Source organism: Aythya marila (assembly GCF_965140915.1).
Source record: "Aythya marila genome assembly, chromosome: 12".
Lineage (NCBI taxonomy): Eukaryota > Metazoa > Chordata > Aves > Anseriformes > Anatidae > Aythya > Aythya marila.
The window spans coordinates 15,143,867-15,162,878 of NC_139053.1; the positions used below are offsets into that span (position 1 = coordinate 15,143,867).

At 35.9% G+C, this 19,012-nt stretch overlaps 1 protein-coding gene across 1 annotated transcript in view; it reads left to right on the forward strand.

Annotated features, from left to right (window-relative positions):
* The window catches only part of VAT1L (vesicle amine transport 1 like), a 61,322-nt gene that overhangs the window by 20,214 nt on the left and 22,096 nt on the right, over positions 1–19,012 (forward strand). The window contains exons 4-7 of the mRNA XM_082769724.1: positions 805–947; positions 1,873–1,976; positions 3,226–3,281; positions 4,910–5,104. Coding sequence (XP_082625850.1) covers positions 805–947; positions 1,873–1,976; positions 3,226–3,281; positions 4,910–5,104 — 498 coding nt within the window. The remainder of the gene's footprint in view (positions 1–804; positions 948–1,872; positions 1,977–3,225; positions 3,282–4,909; positions 5,105–19,012) is intronic.

Below are 19,012 nucleotides of genomic sequence, written 5' to 3' on the forward strand. Positions count from 1 at the left end.
TTACTTTTGAAGATGGGGCATTGGCCTAAATGAACCTGTTAGTGTGACTCATGGCTATTCCTGCATTCTGAATCATCAGTAGTAATTTTTGTTATTAATACGAGGTAAAACAGATTTGCTTTACTATGCAGTATTTGTCACACCAAATTGCTCTCTCCTACTGCAACTATAAGAAAATGTGATCACTGAGAAACGGTATATGGTGCACTGGGACTGACTCGACTAGACCTGCTGTATTATGACCACAAAAACCCAAACAATAAAAGCTATATCTAAATACCAGCAGAATCAAGTACTTTTTACATTATCTGCCAGAAATTTTGTTCTGGAATAAGGTGCTGTGAGGCCTTCCTGTGAACAGAGGAGGTTAGAATTGCATGTGGAAGCAGCTGAGGTATGAGGTGCTGATGTTACTGATGAGTCCTTGGGGAAAATGCAAAGGAGAAAGCGAGAAATATTTCTGATGTGCTCTTTCAGTTATCATTTTTGGTGTTCCTTGTAAATTAATATCATTTCCCTTGAATTATGCTGCTTTTGTTAAAAGAACAAGGAGAACTCTTTTCTAATGCAATTTTGATAGATTAATTTAATTTTATCCCTGCACTTACTTTGTCTTCAGCATATCCTTTTGATTTAAGTGTATTTTTCCTATGACTGAATTGCTTTGCACTGGTAAGAAATTAGTTTGGGAAATGCTTGAACATATTTGGTGATGGATTTTGCTGTGTCACGAGTGAATTGGTAACTGCAAAGTCTGTCAACCAATTTCCATGTCAGTGAACTAACATACTGATGTGCTTGCAGGGTCAAGCTGTTGCTCAGCTCTGCTCGACTATTCCCAACGTTACTGTTTTCGGAACAGCTTCATCTTTCAAACATGAAGCAATCAAAGACTCAGTAACTCACCTGTTTGACAGAAATGCAGACTATGTGCAAGAAATAAAAAGGTAATCTCTCCCTCCCCCCGCAAGTAGTATCTGGCAAAATATATATTCCCCATAGCAACTGGCATAATACTATGAAAAACACTGGGTCAATCATATTTTTGGGAAGAGATCACATTTTTGAGTTCAGGAGCTGAAGGAAAATAAAGATACTATAAAACTGTCTAGATCTGCACTACAGGAGACAAAATAGCAAGCATCTCCGTATTTCTTTATAAGCAACATAAACTTTGTTTGTCCATGTTCATGCTTGGATGTCTGCTGTCAGCAAACTAAATACTGTAAAAAAGAATACATATGCTAACAGAAGACTACTTCACTGCATCTAAACTGCATGTGTAGTAGCTCAGATTCAGTACTCTATTCAGGATAAGAAGAGTACTCAATTCAGAGTAAGAAGTTTTCAGCAGATCTGTAAGTTATCCAGGTTTTAGGGGAATTCTCTGGTATGATTCCATCTGCTTGTGTTTTTGCCTTCTGCCAGGGACTGATATCACAGCATGTGATGTCTGTTTTGATTTCACATCCTTAGATTTTGTTTGTTTGCATTCAGATTAGAATCATCCTGTTGCCTTCTGAAGTCCTGAGTGCTTCTGTTTCCATTTACATGCTTTCAGATACTTTGTTTTCAAGTCTGTCTTTTAGATACTGATGTTGATAAAGGTACCAAACATTGGAATTAATAAGAAGATCTTAGGAAAAAAAATGTCTTTTTTGTTTTGCTTGTCAGATAGCTTAGAGAGAATGTTTTTCCCTGCATCTTGTATCTGTCAAAATACTGGGTTATCTAACTGGGCATAACAAAGAAATTTTTCAAAGGGGCACCCCAAGGTAGTAGAGTTCACAGACTTCCTGTCAAACTTCTTCATTCCTCAGAATGATGGCAATGTCTCCTATTGCAAAGTGAGATTTCTTTCTTGCTTTTTAGAATCTCAACAGAAGGAGTAGATATCGTTTTGGATTGTCTGTGTGGAGAAAATACTGGGAAAGGCCTCAGTCTTCTTAAACCACTTGGGACTTACATTTTATATGGTGAGTGGAAACAGCCAGGTACATATTTCAAAACTAAAACTTTGTTGTGCTTAAAATCTCTTAAAATCACCCCTTCCAAAACTGGATGTGTATCTGGGTGGCTACCATGTGATAATTTATCAATTCAGTCATTTCCAATAAAGGATTTTAGTGAAGATAAGCATGGACTAAATTATTGAGAAACAACAGCTAATACAAAGAAAGTCTATAAAAATACAAATCCAACAAATGAAAATGAATGTATGTTTCATATTGTTAAATGTTAGATTATGCAAGAGAAATGTAGGAACAAACTTGGATCTCTCATTCCTCACATCATAGGAATCGCTCTGTGGCCAAAGAAACTCTTAACATTCTTCTTTGTAGGAGGAGAACTTAGTGGAAGCTTTCAGGATGAAACCTATTGTTTCTATTCAACATGACTTTGAGGAATTCAAGCCCAGGTTTCTGTTCACAAATTTCTAACCATGTACATTGAGTGCTCCACATACCCAGTAAACGTGTTGTCCCTGCAGTTCTGCCAGGTTGCCATGTTGTTTGTTGATGGAACCGCAGTCAGCCAAGCTTCTGTATGTAGGAGACAGCTGAAGGGATCACTCAGTTCTGCAAATGAAGAACACATCCGTATTGTAGTGGAAAATGCAATAGCATCACTGATAAGCATACCTGCTTCCCTGGACTTCTGTCTAGTGGCAGTAACAAAGAATATGTTGTGACTCAAATATCTGCTTGGACTGTACAAGCTGCCTGTTTATAATGAAATCCCTGCCAGTGAATTGCCATTGTATTTGTTAGCAGGTTAAAATGTACGATGTATGTATATTCACACATGGTAGTCAGGCCTTTGATAGATAACTGTATCTGTTGATGAAAGACAGGACATCTGTATGGTGACCAGTGCTATATATTTGTCTGAGACTAATGGCATTTTACTGGAAATAAATGGATAGCTATAGAAGAGATTTGGTGTCAGAATGCCTAGTAGCACTGAAACGGTTCTTGCTTTTGAAAGATTTAATAGTTTATGTTTTTCTCATCCCACAATATCTATTAACTTGCAGGGTTCTGTCCCTTGGCGTCTTTGTTACTTATTAAAAGGACATCTACTAATCCCTTGTCAACCTGGGGAGAATTTTTTTTTTCTTGCAAATGGAAACAGTTTCTTGGAATAGAAACAATTCTACCTATAATAAATGGTCTGCTTGTCAGCATGTATTAACTTGTGTGTCTATGTACTCATCTTTTACAGGTTCATCTAACATGGTTACTGGGGAGACAAAAAGCTTCTTCAGTTTTGCAAAATCAGTAAGTGTTCTAGTGCTGTGATTCTGCTCTACTTTCCTCTGACTTCAGTCTTTTCTGAACTTCATCTCCATTAAGTTGTTACTTCTGATATTGCTAAAAAGTTTTATGACTGCAATGTGGTCTGACATGTTTTATTCTGATATGACAGCTAGACAGGAATTGGAGCTGTGTGCAGTGCAGATTTAAATTGTTAGCTATCAGACGTATCTCCTATCACAGCTAAGCTTAGCTAGACTGCATTGTTTTTTCACTTACGGCAGAATATCATATCCATGGATATGGACAACTGTACCCTGCATGTTCCTCGTTTCTGAAAACACTGCAGTGAATTAAAGGAGATATATCTCTTACGACTGGGCTTGCCAGTCATTTCCAACTTTTCAAAAGTTAGTTCTATAAAGAAATGCAATTTTCAGTTCTCCTTGTTCAAGTGACATCAAAGAGATGGTGATGTTACACTTGTTTTCTAGCTGACAATGTCAACAAACACAAATTTCAAAGAATTGTTCTTCAGCTTATTGAAAAAAAATCTGCTCAGAAATTCTAGAAACTGTTAACAGTGACAAATATATCAAATAAACTGGTAGAGAGAAATAACCAGGTACGAAAGAAATTCCTTCAGGTTAGAAAATCAGAGGGAGACGTCTTTGCTGAATATCTATCATATAATCTTTCTGCCAAGAGCTCATTTACAGCTTCCAGCAACAGCCCCCTCCCAGGAGAAATTAACTTCAAAAGTGTCTATGTAATTGAAAACAAGATAAATCAAAGACTCTAGAAAAAGTGTGTATATTTTTTGCTTCCTGCATTTTCTTAATAGTTACAGTGGCACAATCTTTGTTATTGTCACACCTTTGAGAATGAAATCAAGATAATCTTCACTACTCAGCCTTTTTATTATTTATATAAACATATCCAGATGTGTATAATTTGTAGGGTAGCTTGGCCCAAGGAAATAGATTTCAGCTGAAATTTTCAGGTAGTAATGGTATTTATTGAGTAAATAAATGTCAGTAAAATGAATTTCATATACATAACATTTTGTATAGAGTATAAGTAGTTTCTATATTTATATAATTAGTACGACAAAACTAACTCATCAAAATTATATTGAAACAGTAATCAAATTTGATGCATTCAAATGCACCAACTTTGCTAGAAAACAGAATACCAGGCTCTTGGGCTTAAATGAGATAAAATTATTTTCTTATCTATTATGCTTAAAAATGGCAAACGTGATAATGGATAAAAAGCAAATGGAAGCTAGCAGTGCATGGCTTACTTTTGAGAATAGTCAACAGCTGCTTGCAAAGGTTAGGGAAACTAGCTTGGCTCTCGTGAAATAACAAAGGAGGACAGGAGATCTAAGAAGGAAGTTCCAGATCCTTGATTTCCAGCACCAAGTCCTACAACCTGACAACAAAAATGTGTTTTATTTCTGCATGTCAGTCAGCAGCTGTCTGCTTTTTTGCCTGTTAAATAAATCCTCACTGTTTCTCTTGGCTGTTTCTTCAGAACTGACAGATGAGTCATGTATCATATCTGCATAGACCGTTTTCTTTGTCAACTTTTTAGTACAGTTCTTGAAGAGTGTTTTTCTAAACCTGCTGCTGTTTCTTTCTTTCCAGTGGTGGCAGGTTGAGAAGGTAAATCCTATCAAGCTGTACGAGGAGAACAAAGTCATTGCTGGATTTTCTCTGCTGAATCTACTTTTCAAACAGAATCGAGGTGGCCTCATCAAGGGGGTAATGGACAAACTCCTAAATCTATATAACAATAAGAAGATCAAGCCTGTGGTTGATTCGTTATGGGCTTTGGAAGAGGTAGGAGCAAAAATTTCTTTCCCCATGTTGATTTTTTTGAATATACACATTTTTAGATGTAAAATTAGTTCTAAAAAGTTATTCACACATTTCTGGAGTTTCAAGTATTCTGTGTTACATTCTTGAAAATACTAAAAAAAAATAAATTATTATTATTTTTTTCAATCTTAGAAAATTGTTCCTGTTTCCTAAGTACATGAAACTTGTGACTAACTAGTGGCCGCGTCTGACTGAACACATCAGCTTGTATTAGCATGCATCCATGAGGAAACAGTAATCATCAGATTTAACAAAATACAGTATTGTTAATGTATTATAGTTCTGAATGGCCTGTGGTCAGGGTTTGGAGGCCAACTTGTTGCTTATTCAAGTGGCACTAAAGAACCACCGCTGTGATGGACGCAGGTAAGATACCTGGGCTGTGTGGTGGGACTCCACAGCCTGTGACAGTTCTTTGAGCAGGATGCATTCCAGGGTTCACTGGGGCTTCTAGATGCGTAGGCCAGGTTTTACAGCAGGAAGGTGCATGCTGCCTCAGGTCATGCTGGTGAAGGAACCATAAGTAACTTCATCCTATCACTACATCTGCCCCTGGTGTACTCCAACGTGGATCTCCATGTGGTACAGGAGATGCAGGTGGTCCAGCACTATGTGGGCTCTGTTCCTCTCCAGCAAAGTGGAAAGGAATGATACTTTCACCAGGAAGCCTTTATCTGTGTCTTCCTCAAGGAATCTCTTGTTTCTCTAAAATGCCTGCTTGAGTCTGCACTGTCGCTAATGGCAAGTAAATAACACCTTGGCCTTACCAGCCCATGGCATGGGAGTGGCATTCAGCTGTTTGGTAATTATCACCAAATGCAAGTCTAACTACTTAAGAGAAATCAGATATTGTGATGAAGAGCAGCTGGCTCAGAGCTCAGCCGGACAAAGTTGCTCTGTCCCTGTCAAAGGGAAAGCACTTTGAAGAGTAGTATAAAATAGATCTGTGGTCACATGTATTTTTTTTTTTATATGTGTTCTTTTATTTACATATTAGGTATCCTTACAAAGAGTTCTAAAAGTTTAAATGGCACAATACTGAAGATAGGTATTCTACTATTTTTTTGTTCAGGTACTTTCCAGGAATTAGTAAGAAAAAGATCATTAAAATAGTAATGGTGTCCTTGATCAAGATATTTTGGGCTCAAACGTGAAAAATTATATGAGGCAGGCCAATCTTAATTGTCAACACGATGGGAATTTTCTGGGAGACTTTTGTTTGATAACATTTCATCTAACATTTGGCAGTAACATGCACCATTCCTACCATTAGATTGCAAAATGTGTAAATACATCTGTTAAAGAGTGCGGTCTACAAAACTACAACTCATTTATCACGCCTGCTCATTTTTCATGAGCTGTCTGGCAATTTACAAAGGAAATTACTGGCTAGTATCTTCAGGGATGTAACAGTGCCAGAGGTGTCCTCAATTGATTGCAAAGTATTACTGAATTATTATTCATTCCGGGCATTATCATATTGGGGATATATTTTTGTGCTATGGAAGTAACTTAGGTCAAACTATCAAAATAAAGATAATATGATGCACAGACAAATGTGCTATCATAGCTGAGGACTAAATGGAACCAGACTTAGGAAAGGTTGGTATATATTTTTGTTCTGTTTTGAAAGATCTGTTTGTTTATTTATGTATTATTTAACTCCATAGCTGTATATCATCCTACCCTTCAGTTTGATATTTGGTTGTTTCTCTTTTCCTGTTGAATAAGCCTGATTTTCTTGAACTGTCCACTTTTATTGACCGCTTTCAGGCTTGTTCATTAGACAGTAAATCAATATGACCAATTTTTACCACTGCTGTTTCCTGAGGAAATTTCCTGACCCTCACAAGCATTGAGAATAATTGTGCTTGACTAGAGAGTGGCAGAAATGTGTACTCCCTGCATGGCATTTGAAAAGGAATGATTTGAGTATTTTTCTGTGGCAGAATGTCACTATCTTCAAAGGCTCACAGGAGAGTCATTTGTCCTCTGACTAGAAACTGTCTCCCAGAGTTAAGCTTGAATCCTTTAAGTGACATAAAAAATGAAAATATTTAAACGAAAAAACTCAGAGGAGACTTAACCATGGGACACCTTTCCAAATACTTAATATTAATTACCTATTTATGTCCTCGAATACTTAAAAGTTTCGATCTATATATGAAAGACATATCTCTGTCATGCCTCTTTACCTTCTTTATTCATTCTGCATCCATGTTTGTTCTCATGTATTCCTTCTTTCTGCAAATTCACAAATGAATGCAGATTCTCTAAAGCCAACATGGAAGACACCTGCTTTCTGTTCAAAACTATATTACAATACAAACATCTATCTTTTCAGTCCTGTATCAGTTGCAATGGTCATCTGTGTATGAGTGCTGAAAAGCATCTTTGCAGTCTTTAGAAGAGGATGATACATGTGGAGCGGTGTTCCTCTTTGCTGCTTAAGGCTGGTTGCCACAGGACAACTTGCTGTATGATAAGCCCAAAATTCAGAGCCTTATGTTCTAGGCCTTATGAAAACGGTCAGAGGAAGGTTTGCAACTGTTTTAATAGGTCCCCATGAATGGTGAAAAAAGATTTCACTGCTGTAAAGGCCTGGTATAATTTCTTGAACAGCATCTATTTCTACATACTTTCTGCAGGATTACACAATTTAAGTTTATAAGATTGTGTTGATTATAGAATATTGTAATTGCATTGAGATTTTGCATTTTAATGTGTTTCAAGTGGCAGTAATATATAGAGAAAGTTACTATATATAGATAAATATATAGAGAGACAAATATATAGAGAAAGTTATTAGATTCCCATTTCTCTATCAAGTTGTAGAGTACATGAAGTGATGACTAGGTGATTGCCAATTAATATTCAAGTTGGTGTTTGAGATTTAGCTTGATACTGCTGCCATTGACGAAGGCAAATTGTTGTTCAGTGGGATCATTCTAATTAGGATATGATCCCTTCCAGTGTTTCTGTTTTAGGGCCCTATCCAAAAGCTATGCAGGTCAATCAAAGGACTCCTACTTTCACTGGCCTTTTTTTCAGGATGAGGATTACCATGCCTTTTCAATGTAGTCTGCTTAAATAAATTTAGCAATTGACTGAAGGGAGTGTGGGACAGAACTCATTCTGGATGGAATGGGAGATGAGTTAATATTCTTCTGTGCTTCAGATTATTGCTGATGCAGGGGAGATCAGGTTCTAGAGTACTGATTACTCCTGTGGAGTAAAACTATTTGCACTATTTGTACTATCGGTGTTGGACTAGAAAGGTTAATTTTTTTTTTAACTCAAACTTACATCCAGAAACCCTATGAAGAAAAGTGTTAATTAGGCCACTAGGTCCATTTTATGATGTTAATGCAAGAAAGATCTAAGAAAATCAGTGACAAAATCCACTGATGTTTTCTAATGGAAGTCTAACAGGAATTACTCATCATGAGATGAACAAAGTCATACAATAAACCTGCTGCTGTGGAGAAGTCTTACTGTTTTGCAGCTATTTCTTTATAAGGTCAAGTGTTTAAAGACTTGATAATTTATAGATGGTGCATACTTAAAATACTGTTGTGTAGTAAAACGTTGATTGTCTGGTAAGATTGCATTTCATTAGAAATAGCAGAGTTTAAAACAGTTAGTATTCAGTGCATACTTGTTGAGATCTGCGGTTGTTTCTTTATCAGTAACTACATATCTAGCCTTTAATTTGCAGTTAGTCAGTCCTCTTTGTTCTGATCAAACTGTAGTGTGTATTTGTGAATTAGCATTCTCCTGAGGGTCTGTGAGTCTTCAGCTCTATGCAGTAGATTATTCCAGATTATTAAGCAGAATGGAAACAGAAGGTTCTTATAAAAACTGTTATATTGAGTAACTATGTACGTGTTGCACTTTTCTATTAAAATTCTGTTTTCTCAGTTGTTGTTTTTTTGTTTGGTTGGTTTTTGTGGTTGTAAAAGAAAATACATACTCAAGGTAAAACAGGTTGTAAAGATAGAAGGTATAAGCACTTCATCTAGGTGACTTAGAGCATTTAAAAGTAGCACTGATAATATGTAAAACAAAACTGCCACGAATTCTTGCACATGAACCGCAAGTCATGAAATTGACAGTGCAAAATACGCACCATGTTTTCCTACTATCCTACTTCCCTACTATAGGCCCCTTTCCCTCACACTGGGCTACCTGCTTGAAAAACAACTCTTTCAGTGTATCATAAAGTCTTCAGATCTGAGCTATTTTGGTGCATATGGGTGAACAGCGAGCTTATGGAAACACATCTTTGTTACAGACTGGTTTTGTGTACCAAAGGATTCAATGCATTCTCCTGTCTGAAATGATTTAAAGGAGTGTGCTGTTTATACAGTAATAAAGCTATCAAAGACTTGCATGGCTTTAGGGTCAGTAAGAATGATGATAAGCCTGAAACCTATGGAATGGGGTGATTACTTAGTCTTTATAAAATAAAAAAAAAAAAGAATACTCTGATTATATTACTAGATCAGGCTGGTACCTGGCAGAAGGCACTGAATGTTACTCCGTGTCATTGGTTTGTAGTGGTAATGTACTAATGTCTTCAGTAACTCCTTATGTAGAAAATAGTAATGCAACAACTGTAGCTCAGGTCTAGGGGTATGCTTTGGCACTCAGCTGTGATTGAAATCATTGGAATCAAGGTACTGCATGCATTTATGGATCAGCATCCACAGACTCTAATTTCTGTACCTCATGGTCACTGCACAGAACGTTTTTGAGTGGAAGGGGGTACGTTAATTTAGTTTGTAAGGATCACTGCACCATCAGTCTCACTTTTTTTTATCCTGAATCGTTATAAGGTCTAGCTAGCTGTAAATATATGTATATTTATATATAAGTGAGGTTCCTTTGCCTTGAAGCCAGAGCTTTTCTCTGTAGTAAATTACTAAGACAAGATCAAGCTGTGTTTAAGAACCTAAACCTGAAGGGAATGCAACGCAGCTGATCACATTGTAGTATCATTACAGAATACCTGCTGATACCACATTTTCCTTTAAAAGAATAATTTTTCTCATATGTTTCTGTTTTCACATACTTTCCATTCTCACATTAGCTTTCAATGTTACTAGCATGCAAAGGAAAACAGTAGAAACCTTACATCAAATATCACAGTTTTACCAAGTTGTGAGGTGAGAAAGAGGACAAAAGAACACTTTCATGCAGAATTCATACTATGTTTGAAGGGGGGGGCACAGAGCTACCACAATATGTCTGTTTTTAGCACTGCCCTCTGGCTTCAATGGATTCAGGTATTGTAAATCTCTTTTACTACTGAACACATCCTCTGGCATAAATTACAATGCATGCTTTTAGGTAGCAACATCTAGGACAAAAAAAGAAATCTGTTCATGCTAGCAGAAAGAGTGATACCCTTCACCTTCTCAAAACCAGAGTCTGTAATTTAATCAAAAGCTAGTCATGCCTTTCATGCATCAGTGTAGTAAGACAGAGAGAAAACTGACCCATTAGTTACTTTTAACATATTAAGAGGATAATCTGATAATATCAGATCAGGCTGGCACCTTGTTATAGATACTAAATGGAATCTCGTGCTTGTCTTTTTTTGTAGTGACAGTATAATAGTGGCTTGTGCAGGCTTTTTTTTTTTTTCTTCCTTTTTATATGCTAGATGAAAACAAATTCTTCACCTGAAGAAACTACACCTTCTGTTCTGCCAACAGCATTTACAAATATAGCATTTACATCCTGCATTTTTTCTTCAAGTTATGCAAAGTAATCTAGAGTAATATGATAAAAGTGAAAGTTCATTAATAACCAAAGCATTAACACACCACAAAATAAACAAAAGGATCATTCTTCCATAAGCATAAAACAACTTATTTTGCAGTATTATATCAGAGAAAGAGAAAAAATAATTCTGTGAAAACTCCTGCAAACATATCAATGTCCCCTTTTCTGTGATTGCTACTCTAACATTAGAAAGCACAAATTCTGCTTGTTCTGATACCACAGATATTTCTTTGACAGTACTTCAACTGCAGTTTTTCATGAACTGCTTTCCTGGTGTACAGGTATCAGCTGTGCATGTATAGTGTCCTGTGATACTGCCACAGATCGTTGTTCTTCCTGTGTGTGAGATTCTGTTCCCTTTGACTATATAAAGTAAACATCCATAAATCAAAGTAAAGGTAGGTGATTTATCTGTACATCACCATTGCTTCTCTGTGTACAAACAAATCCAACACAACAAGTTTAATACAGGCTTTATGCACATACCAGATCTTGCAAGCAGCTATGTTATACTGTTGCAGTAGGTTTCAAAATATAAATGAGAGAAAAGCATACTGAGAAGAAAAATGTGAATTACCAAGGGCAGCTTGCTTCTGTGTTCATAACTGAATTAATGACCAAATTTTAAAAGTTAAGGGAAAGCTATTGCATTTGAAGTTTACTTCGGTAGCATTAAGTGTAATGAGCACAAGTTCTAAATGAATGAAAAGGAAACCATGAAAAAGGTGATTTTTAATAAAGACTCTGCAAATAATTTTTTTTCCAAGATGTCTATCTAAAGTAAATATTAATTAAAACTCCAAGTAATTTCAGTGCAATATGCATAGAGGAGTAAAATATACCTTGGAGGAAAATATACACCTTGAAAGTACTGGGGATTAATAAGGTACTGTTTTTTTTATTTTTCCTTTTCCTCTAAAACGTTGTGTATACATGATCATTCCATGATCATGGAATTCTTGCTGCTTTTATGTGAATTATTAAGTTCTTACCAAATGCCTATAACGTTTCATTTATATTTTTTCCCCACTTAGTGCTGTTTAATAGAACTTCATATCAATTCATAATTTATTCTGCCCTTCCTAGCTTTTATCACTAAGTGACGACATAACTCAGTATTCTCTTTGGCTTTATATGCTGTTGATAGCAATGTAACATGACTATGATTTTATTAGAAGAGTGAGATAGGAAGAAGCAAGACAGGACTTAGATATGGGTCCATAATAATGCTTCAGATACGTGACATTAGCTGTGATTAGCACAAAATCAGGTTGGGTAAATGAGCTGTTTTAGCAAACCCATACTTCACTTGTCAAGTCAGTTAAATATGTAAGCAGAAGTCAATTATTTTCAATTGCTATATATTATTCATAAACTGCATGAAATTCAAGCTACATGAATGGAATCTAATTAAACAAGTAATTTATTTCAGTTCATTGCTTTCTTTTTTTTTTTCTTTTCTTTACAGCTTCTGAAATTGTTTGCATTGTCTAGCCTGCTAGTTGAATACCTGTGTGTATAAACAAGCAATTTTGCCTTTTAGAGTCTTCAAAATGTTGCTTTATGCATGCAGAGAATATTCATACTAGACTATCCTTTAAATAGATAGATAACAAAAGACATATGGTGCATATCTTCATTTCTCTGATGTCATGTAGCATGGTAGTGGAAAGATCATGGATCACCTTGAATTCTTTAATTTCCAGTTCTGTCCTTTAACAACCAAGCCCCTGGGCTGTGTCCTGGCATCCCTGAGAGCCTTTGTGATTCAAAGCATTTGTTGGGGCTCCAGTCTCAGAATTCTACCAAATCTCAGTCAGCTGTTTCATTGCAGGGAAACCAGATCTTAATGTTTTGGAATGAAGTAACAGACATGGAAAAGTATTTTGGTAATATTTCTGATGAACGTAGGTTCTAACCTTTGTAACAGCAATATTTGAACACCGAATGAGACTAGTGTGAGACTAAAACACATTCAATTAACATAAACACAGCCCACAGCTACAGCACTTTTCTAATCTACTTTGTAAGTGCTGTGCTAAGAATTAATTACTTATGGAGATACAGAGGCCAAAAATACTTTTCTAGAAGCCATGAGACACTGGAAATTGAAAGTACAGTGGTGAGTCATGATACGTGTTTTTGGGTCAGGACAGATTGTCATTTCTATTTGCCCTTGTGTGCCACAGAGATAATAGCTTGCTGTAACTGCAGGCCGAAGGAAAACAACATGTAGACTCAGTTCCTGATGGATAATGTGAGGGAGGGAAAAAAAAGCACTCAGAGGAAAATAACATAGGAAGCATTGATAGATTCCGCTGAAGAAAATGTGCACTATTAAAGATAAACTAGTCACATGCTTCCAGTTAATTAAATTAGTAACAGGAGATTGTATATGGGTTAAACTAGTTTGTCACTTCTTTGAGAAAATAAGAATGAACCTGTTAAATGGAGCAAGCTGCTGATTAATTATTGTGAAGAAGCAATATTTTACAAGAGTAGTCTGCTTACTGAAATACATTAGCTGGCTTTAAAGTAATAAATTGGCACACATTCCCTGTGTGTTAAACTGACATACTGTACCCTTGCAAGGAAATAATGAGTCCTAGCTGAGGAGAGCTTTACCAAAGCAGAGTGGATATATTTAGACATCAAGGACAGAACTATGAGAGATAAGAGTATTATTTCTTCTGTATTTATCTTGAGTGTTTGACTCAAACATGTTTGCTTTACAATTCACTTTTACTGTCTGTGTCATACAATTTAAGCCATTCTCAAGAGTCAAGAAAACAGGGTTTCATAGAGGCTTTTTCCTATTTGAAAACAATTTCTGGAATTTTTAATTTATTAAGTATTAGAGAACAAAAGCTGCATGTTTTATACCCTGATCTAAACATGTGCTGCAATCCATTTCCTTTTATTTCTACTGAATAATGGCAATGAAACATCTGCCTGCCTTCTCTTACAAAAAGGTTGATTAAATATATGCCAATACATTACATCCACCAGTAGAAATAATTTTAAATGGAATCTCATAGAAAGTTTCCTTTATCTTCTGCTCTGTAGAGTTGGTAACACCAACTCAGTGAGTGTTTTCTGTCACTCAGAGAACTGACTGTTGGATGCCATGGATGAAAAACTAAGTAAAAAGCAGGTACCAAAGGGAAAAATATTAGACACTTTTCAAAGGCACATTCAGATGCTATATCATTCTTGTGTTGTACACTGTTAGTGTGCTTAGTTTAAGCCGCAAAGCCTATGAATGGAATCTAGGATTTTTCTGTGTCACAAAATTCCACTCACACTTCTTTGTTAATTAGTTCAGAAAGCAAGCTCTCAGTTGTTGAAGTTGAACTGGCATGGACTGCTACTGTGAGAAATTCAGCTTTTCTCCCAGAGTATCATGAAGGAGCAATCTGATGTTTGTGTGAAGGTTTATTAGTGATTGTTTTCATTCTCTTGGAAACTTTTAGGTCTCTGTTCAAATTTTTGAAAAGTCTGTTTTCCCAGGTGATGAGGATTTTTTTAAAAACAAAGCAAAAAATGAGTTAGAAATACTGAAGTCGTCCAGTTGGTGATGTTGAGAGAGCTGAGAGATGTCGCCTTTGTTAGTGTGGCACAACGTAAAGTACAAATAATTCAGTCTCTCCTTGCCTTTCAAAGCTTCCCGTTTTCAGACTAGGAAGAGAATCCCTGATGATTTCTTGTGAGGTTTGGGCCTCTGATTTGCAATAGATCTGACTAGTTTTTTTTTTTCCCTATAATCTATGAGTCTAATGCTTCATTGATTAAAGAATGCCTAGAAAGCTATCCAAGGACAGATAAAAAAGACTCAATAGGGAGTGGGAGATGAGAATAAAAGTACCTCTTTTTATTTAAATGTACTAGTCCACTTTGTCTGAAAGATACTATGTTGCCAGCAGTGGTCCCTGTGGCCATTTTCCATGGCTGATAGTGACCAGAAAGATAAATAGAGCAGAAGAGATTGAAACGATTTGTGAGCCTGCAAAATTACTATGGTAAGAAACATCAGTAGATAATATGCTTTCTGCATTTCAGTACATTTTAGCTCACATTTTTCTGATTTTGTTCTTTTTTATTATTCTTATTATTTGGATGCTTGGCCTATGAAAAGATAAGGTAAACATAAGCTTTTAGCTGTAGTAGAGGATGTTTAGCTGTCAGTAGACATAAAAAATGTTGGTAATAGAAATAGGCATTTTTGGTTTTAGAAATGTCTTTCTAAAGAGAACATTCTAGCTTTTCTTCTAGGATCAGTTTATTAGTGTCTCTGTGTAGTAGTAGCTAAAGAAAAATTATTTCCATCAGCAAAACAAAATTTTTAAATAACTTTGTTAGTGAACAACAATCATTAATCAAGATGAACATTCTCACCTAATGAAAATGGCTCATAAATGCTTTTCAGTCATTTTAAACAAGGACAAATTTTAAAAGCAACATTACTCTTGGGCTTAAAGACATCTCTTAGAATAATATAATCCAATGCTGATGTTATAATTGAGAGTTTTATTTGGTATTGCAGTTTCATAATGATATTCTTGCTCACGACAGATAATGATATAAATTAACACCAAGGGAGCAAAGCACATGTATTGTTGATACTAAAAGGTTTCCATATAAATAGCTTGCTGTGAGTGATGGAACGCAAAGATATTTTGTAGGGCAAACCCATACGTTATGCTCACTGGCTTAAAGAAAATCATGCTAAAAGGAAGCAGCATAGTATAAGATCATCAACTGAGCAACTGACTTTCAGCTGTTCTGATTTTACTGAATATGCTGGATTGAAAATCAATGTTCAGTTTCTGAAAGTGGCATTAAAGTGCATGCATTTGAAAATGTAGACCATATGTGTAAGAAATTAGGCCTCAGCTCATCACAGGCAACTCCAAATCTTTGTTTATGTCCATTTGGTTTATTATAATAAAGTACAGCTTAGTATGATAAAGTTTATTCCCTACCAACACCAAAAACCCACTAAAGAATATGAATTTTACTATATGTTATGGTTATAACCTGGGTAAAATATCCTAAAGATCTTAAACTTTCCTGAGGAGAATGGGCATAACCTTTCAGTTCTTTAGTGGAAGTAAAAAATAATAATATTAATAAAAAATATTTTTTTTCAATTCGGGTAGCATCCAGGATAACTATAAGAGTTCCCACAGTTAAGGCTATACTATACTACAGCTAGCAAAATGTGTGTTATTGAAGTTCTTGCCTATTTTCCTGAACTGTAGCTAAAACACATGCCTTTTATATATATATATATATATATTTTTTTTTTTTAATTTATTTTTTGGGGGGGGGGTGCATCTACACGTGCAAGTTTAATTAAATTAGATTAGGAACTGTCTCAGCTGAACCAGTGGCATCACATGAACACTTCTGCTTTGGCTTCCTTGCTATGAATTACATAGCATTTTGATTTCAGTCAATGTAATGCCAAGCTGAATGAGCATTCACACATTGGCATTAAACTTGTAAGCTAAATCAATTTTTATATCAATCATGTACAATACTTACGCAGAGTTACCTTTAATATAGACTCCAAATGAGACATTTTTAACTGTGCCAAAAGAAATATTAACTAATAAAGCAAATAAGACTGAAAAATACATTGTAAAACTCAACTGGTAAACAAAATAAATACCTTTCATCTTACCTAGATGAATGACTTCAATCTTACTGTAAACTGATATAGCTCAAACTGAGAATAAGCATGAGTCATACTGTCTAACATTACAACTGTATTACAATTTAATGTATCTGTGGTTTTTGGTTTTACTTAAGTAGAATTTTAATGAAGATATGGAGCAGCACACAATGGTCAGATCTGGCTTAGAGAGCTCCTTGAATAATGGAAAAATATGACAATGACTTATGAGTAATTAGATTTGCAATTCTCATGGTACTACTTTCTGAAACCAAAAAAACTTAAACAAGAAAACAAAGGAGAAATATTTTCTCATTTGGATCTTCAGAGACCTTTGGTATTTACCTTGATGAGATTCAAGAACCTACATAATTGGCTTACTGACTGGGGATGGATTTTATTGGAGAGAATCCATTGTTGTGAAAGAGCAGAGTTGTTTTTTGACACAGAATTAACGTGCTCTTGTAATCTGATCCTACTTGGTGGATTTGTGTATGAAGCTTCCCAGACTTTGGAAATGATAGTGTCAAGGCATTTTGTGATTACATCTTTATTGTCTAGAAGACTGAATGTCTGCTGTATTTTATAACCAGTAAGTTTAGTTCTCAAGTGTTGGAATATTTGATACCATAGTTCTGGAATAGACCACGATTTCTTCTCTATAGCAGTAATAAACAAATAATCAAACTTTCTCTGGATAAGCAGACAGAGGTACTACAGAAATTTCAATATATTTTTTTTTTAATTTTTTTTTTTTTAACCATCCCATGTTGTGAAATAAGCTCAGCATTAGAAAGGAAAGGTCTGAGGATTAAGGTCTTCAGGAGTAAACATACAGAAATCCCTTGAAATATTTATAAAATACGATGAAAAGTATGCAGGTAACTGGTTTTGCGTTTGACTCCCAGTGAGAATTGTCCGCCATTCGGGAAGAGTAGGAGAAGCAGCATATGTTTTCATGAGACAGTATCTTAGTACAAGGTTCAAGAAGTAGAAGAAAGCAATGTGTAGTCAACAATCCTTAATTACTGCAGGACAAAAAGAGACAGTCCTAAGTGTTGCTCAGAAAGTCTCTGCAGCAAAGAACTTAGTCCTTCTCATTTCAGTTATATTTTGGTGTAACTGTACATGCACAAAAGTGATAGAATTAGCATTGTTTCTTGATCAGCACATGTTCAAGAATCACATAATGTTTTGCAAGCTGATTTTTTTTTTTTTTTTTCCCAAAGTGGCAATGTTTGTGTCCATTTGTCCAGAGGCAGAGTAAGACATGCATTGACTTGGAACACCTTACAGCTAGTTCGTTGTCAGAGGCAATGCATAATATGGTGAAAAAGATTCTTTGGTCTCTGGAGAGCGTTCTGCAGATGTCTAGACAGGCTATGTGAAATGCTGTGGTTCTGGAAATATTTCAGACTTGGAGTTCTCATATGGCTATGAAACAATATAATTCCAGAAAGCCCGTCTCTGATCTTTCACTTGTGTGTGAAGAGAGATCTCTGTTTGCCAGATTCCCACAGAGAAGTAAGCAGACGGGATTGCTGCTGCAAGGCTGTGCAGAGGAAATCAACAACATTCACCTTCTGCAGTCTAGGCATTATAATTAGAAAGACGACAATACACAAAGCAGTATGCTTATAATTAAGGGTGCATTTTCTGAGAGTGGCGGAGGGAGAGAGTTTAATGACTCTCTAACTCTTAGAACATGCTTATGTGAAAGCGAAAAAATGAGGCATATTTGTGGGTTGGTGCAGTTTTCCTCCAAATATTTTTTCAGAGATCACAAGGCTACGTGGTTTAGGCAAGGGTTTAAAAACTGATGTGATAGAGCTTGATAATCAATAATAACATATCTACCTTTAATTGCTTAGCAATTAATGTCATAAATTATTTCCTGTCATAAATTGTGAAAATGTTGTGATGGAATACAGGAATACACCAAACTGAACTAGATCCATGAATTCTGTTTAGGCATAGGACTGCTGTATCTTAACCAAATACAAAGGGTTTGTTTCTTTTGCCTGCAGCTGCCAAAGCTCCTTTGAAGCAAAAGGACTTTTCTAGTGTAAGAGCTGCTGCTGCTGCAAACCAAACCAGACTCTTGCTGGAGTAGAATATGAACCAATTCACTTTTGAATATCCCAGAGTTCAGGAGTGGCTTGGGCATCCCTGTATGCACAGTTGTTTGTAGCTTAGTATAAAATGTGCTCAGAATGGAGAAAGGGACCATAAAGCTGACCAGTTCTAAAATCCTATATGTGGGGCTTTGATGTGCTTAAAGCCATCTCCCTAGTAAAATTTGGGACCATCCTGCCTGAATTTCTGCCAGCAATCCCTAATATTCAGGCAGCAGCTGGGAGTCTCACATGTATATAGCAGCAACCAAAAGTGTAATGTAGTGC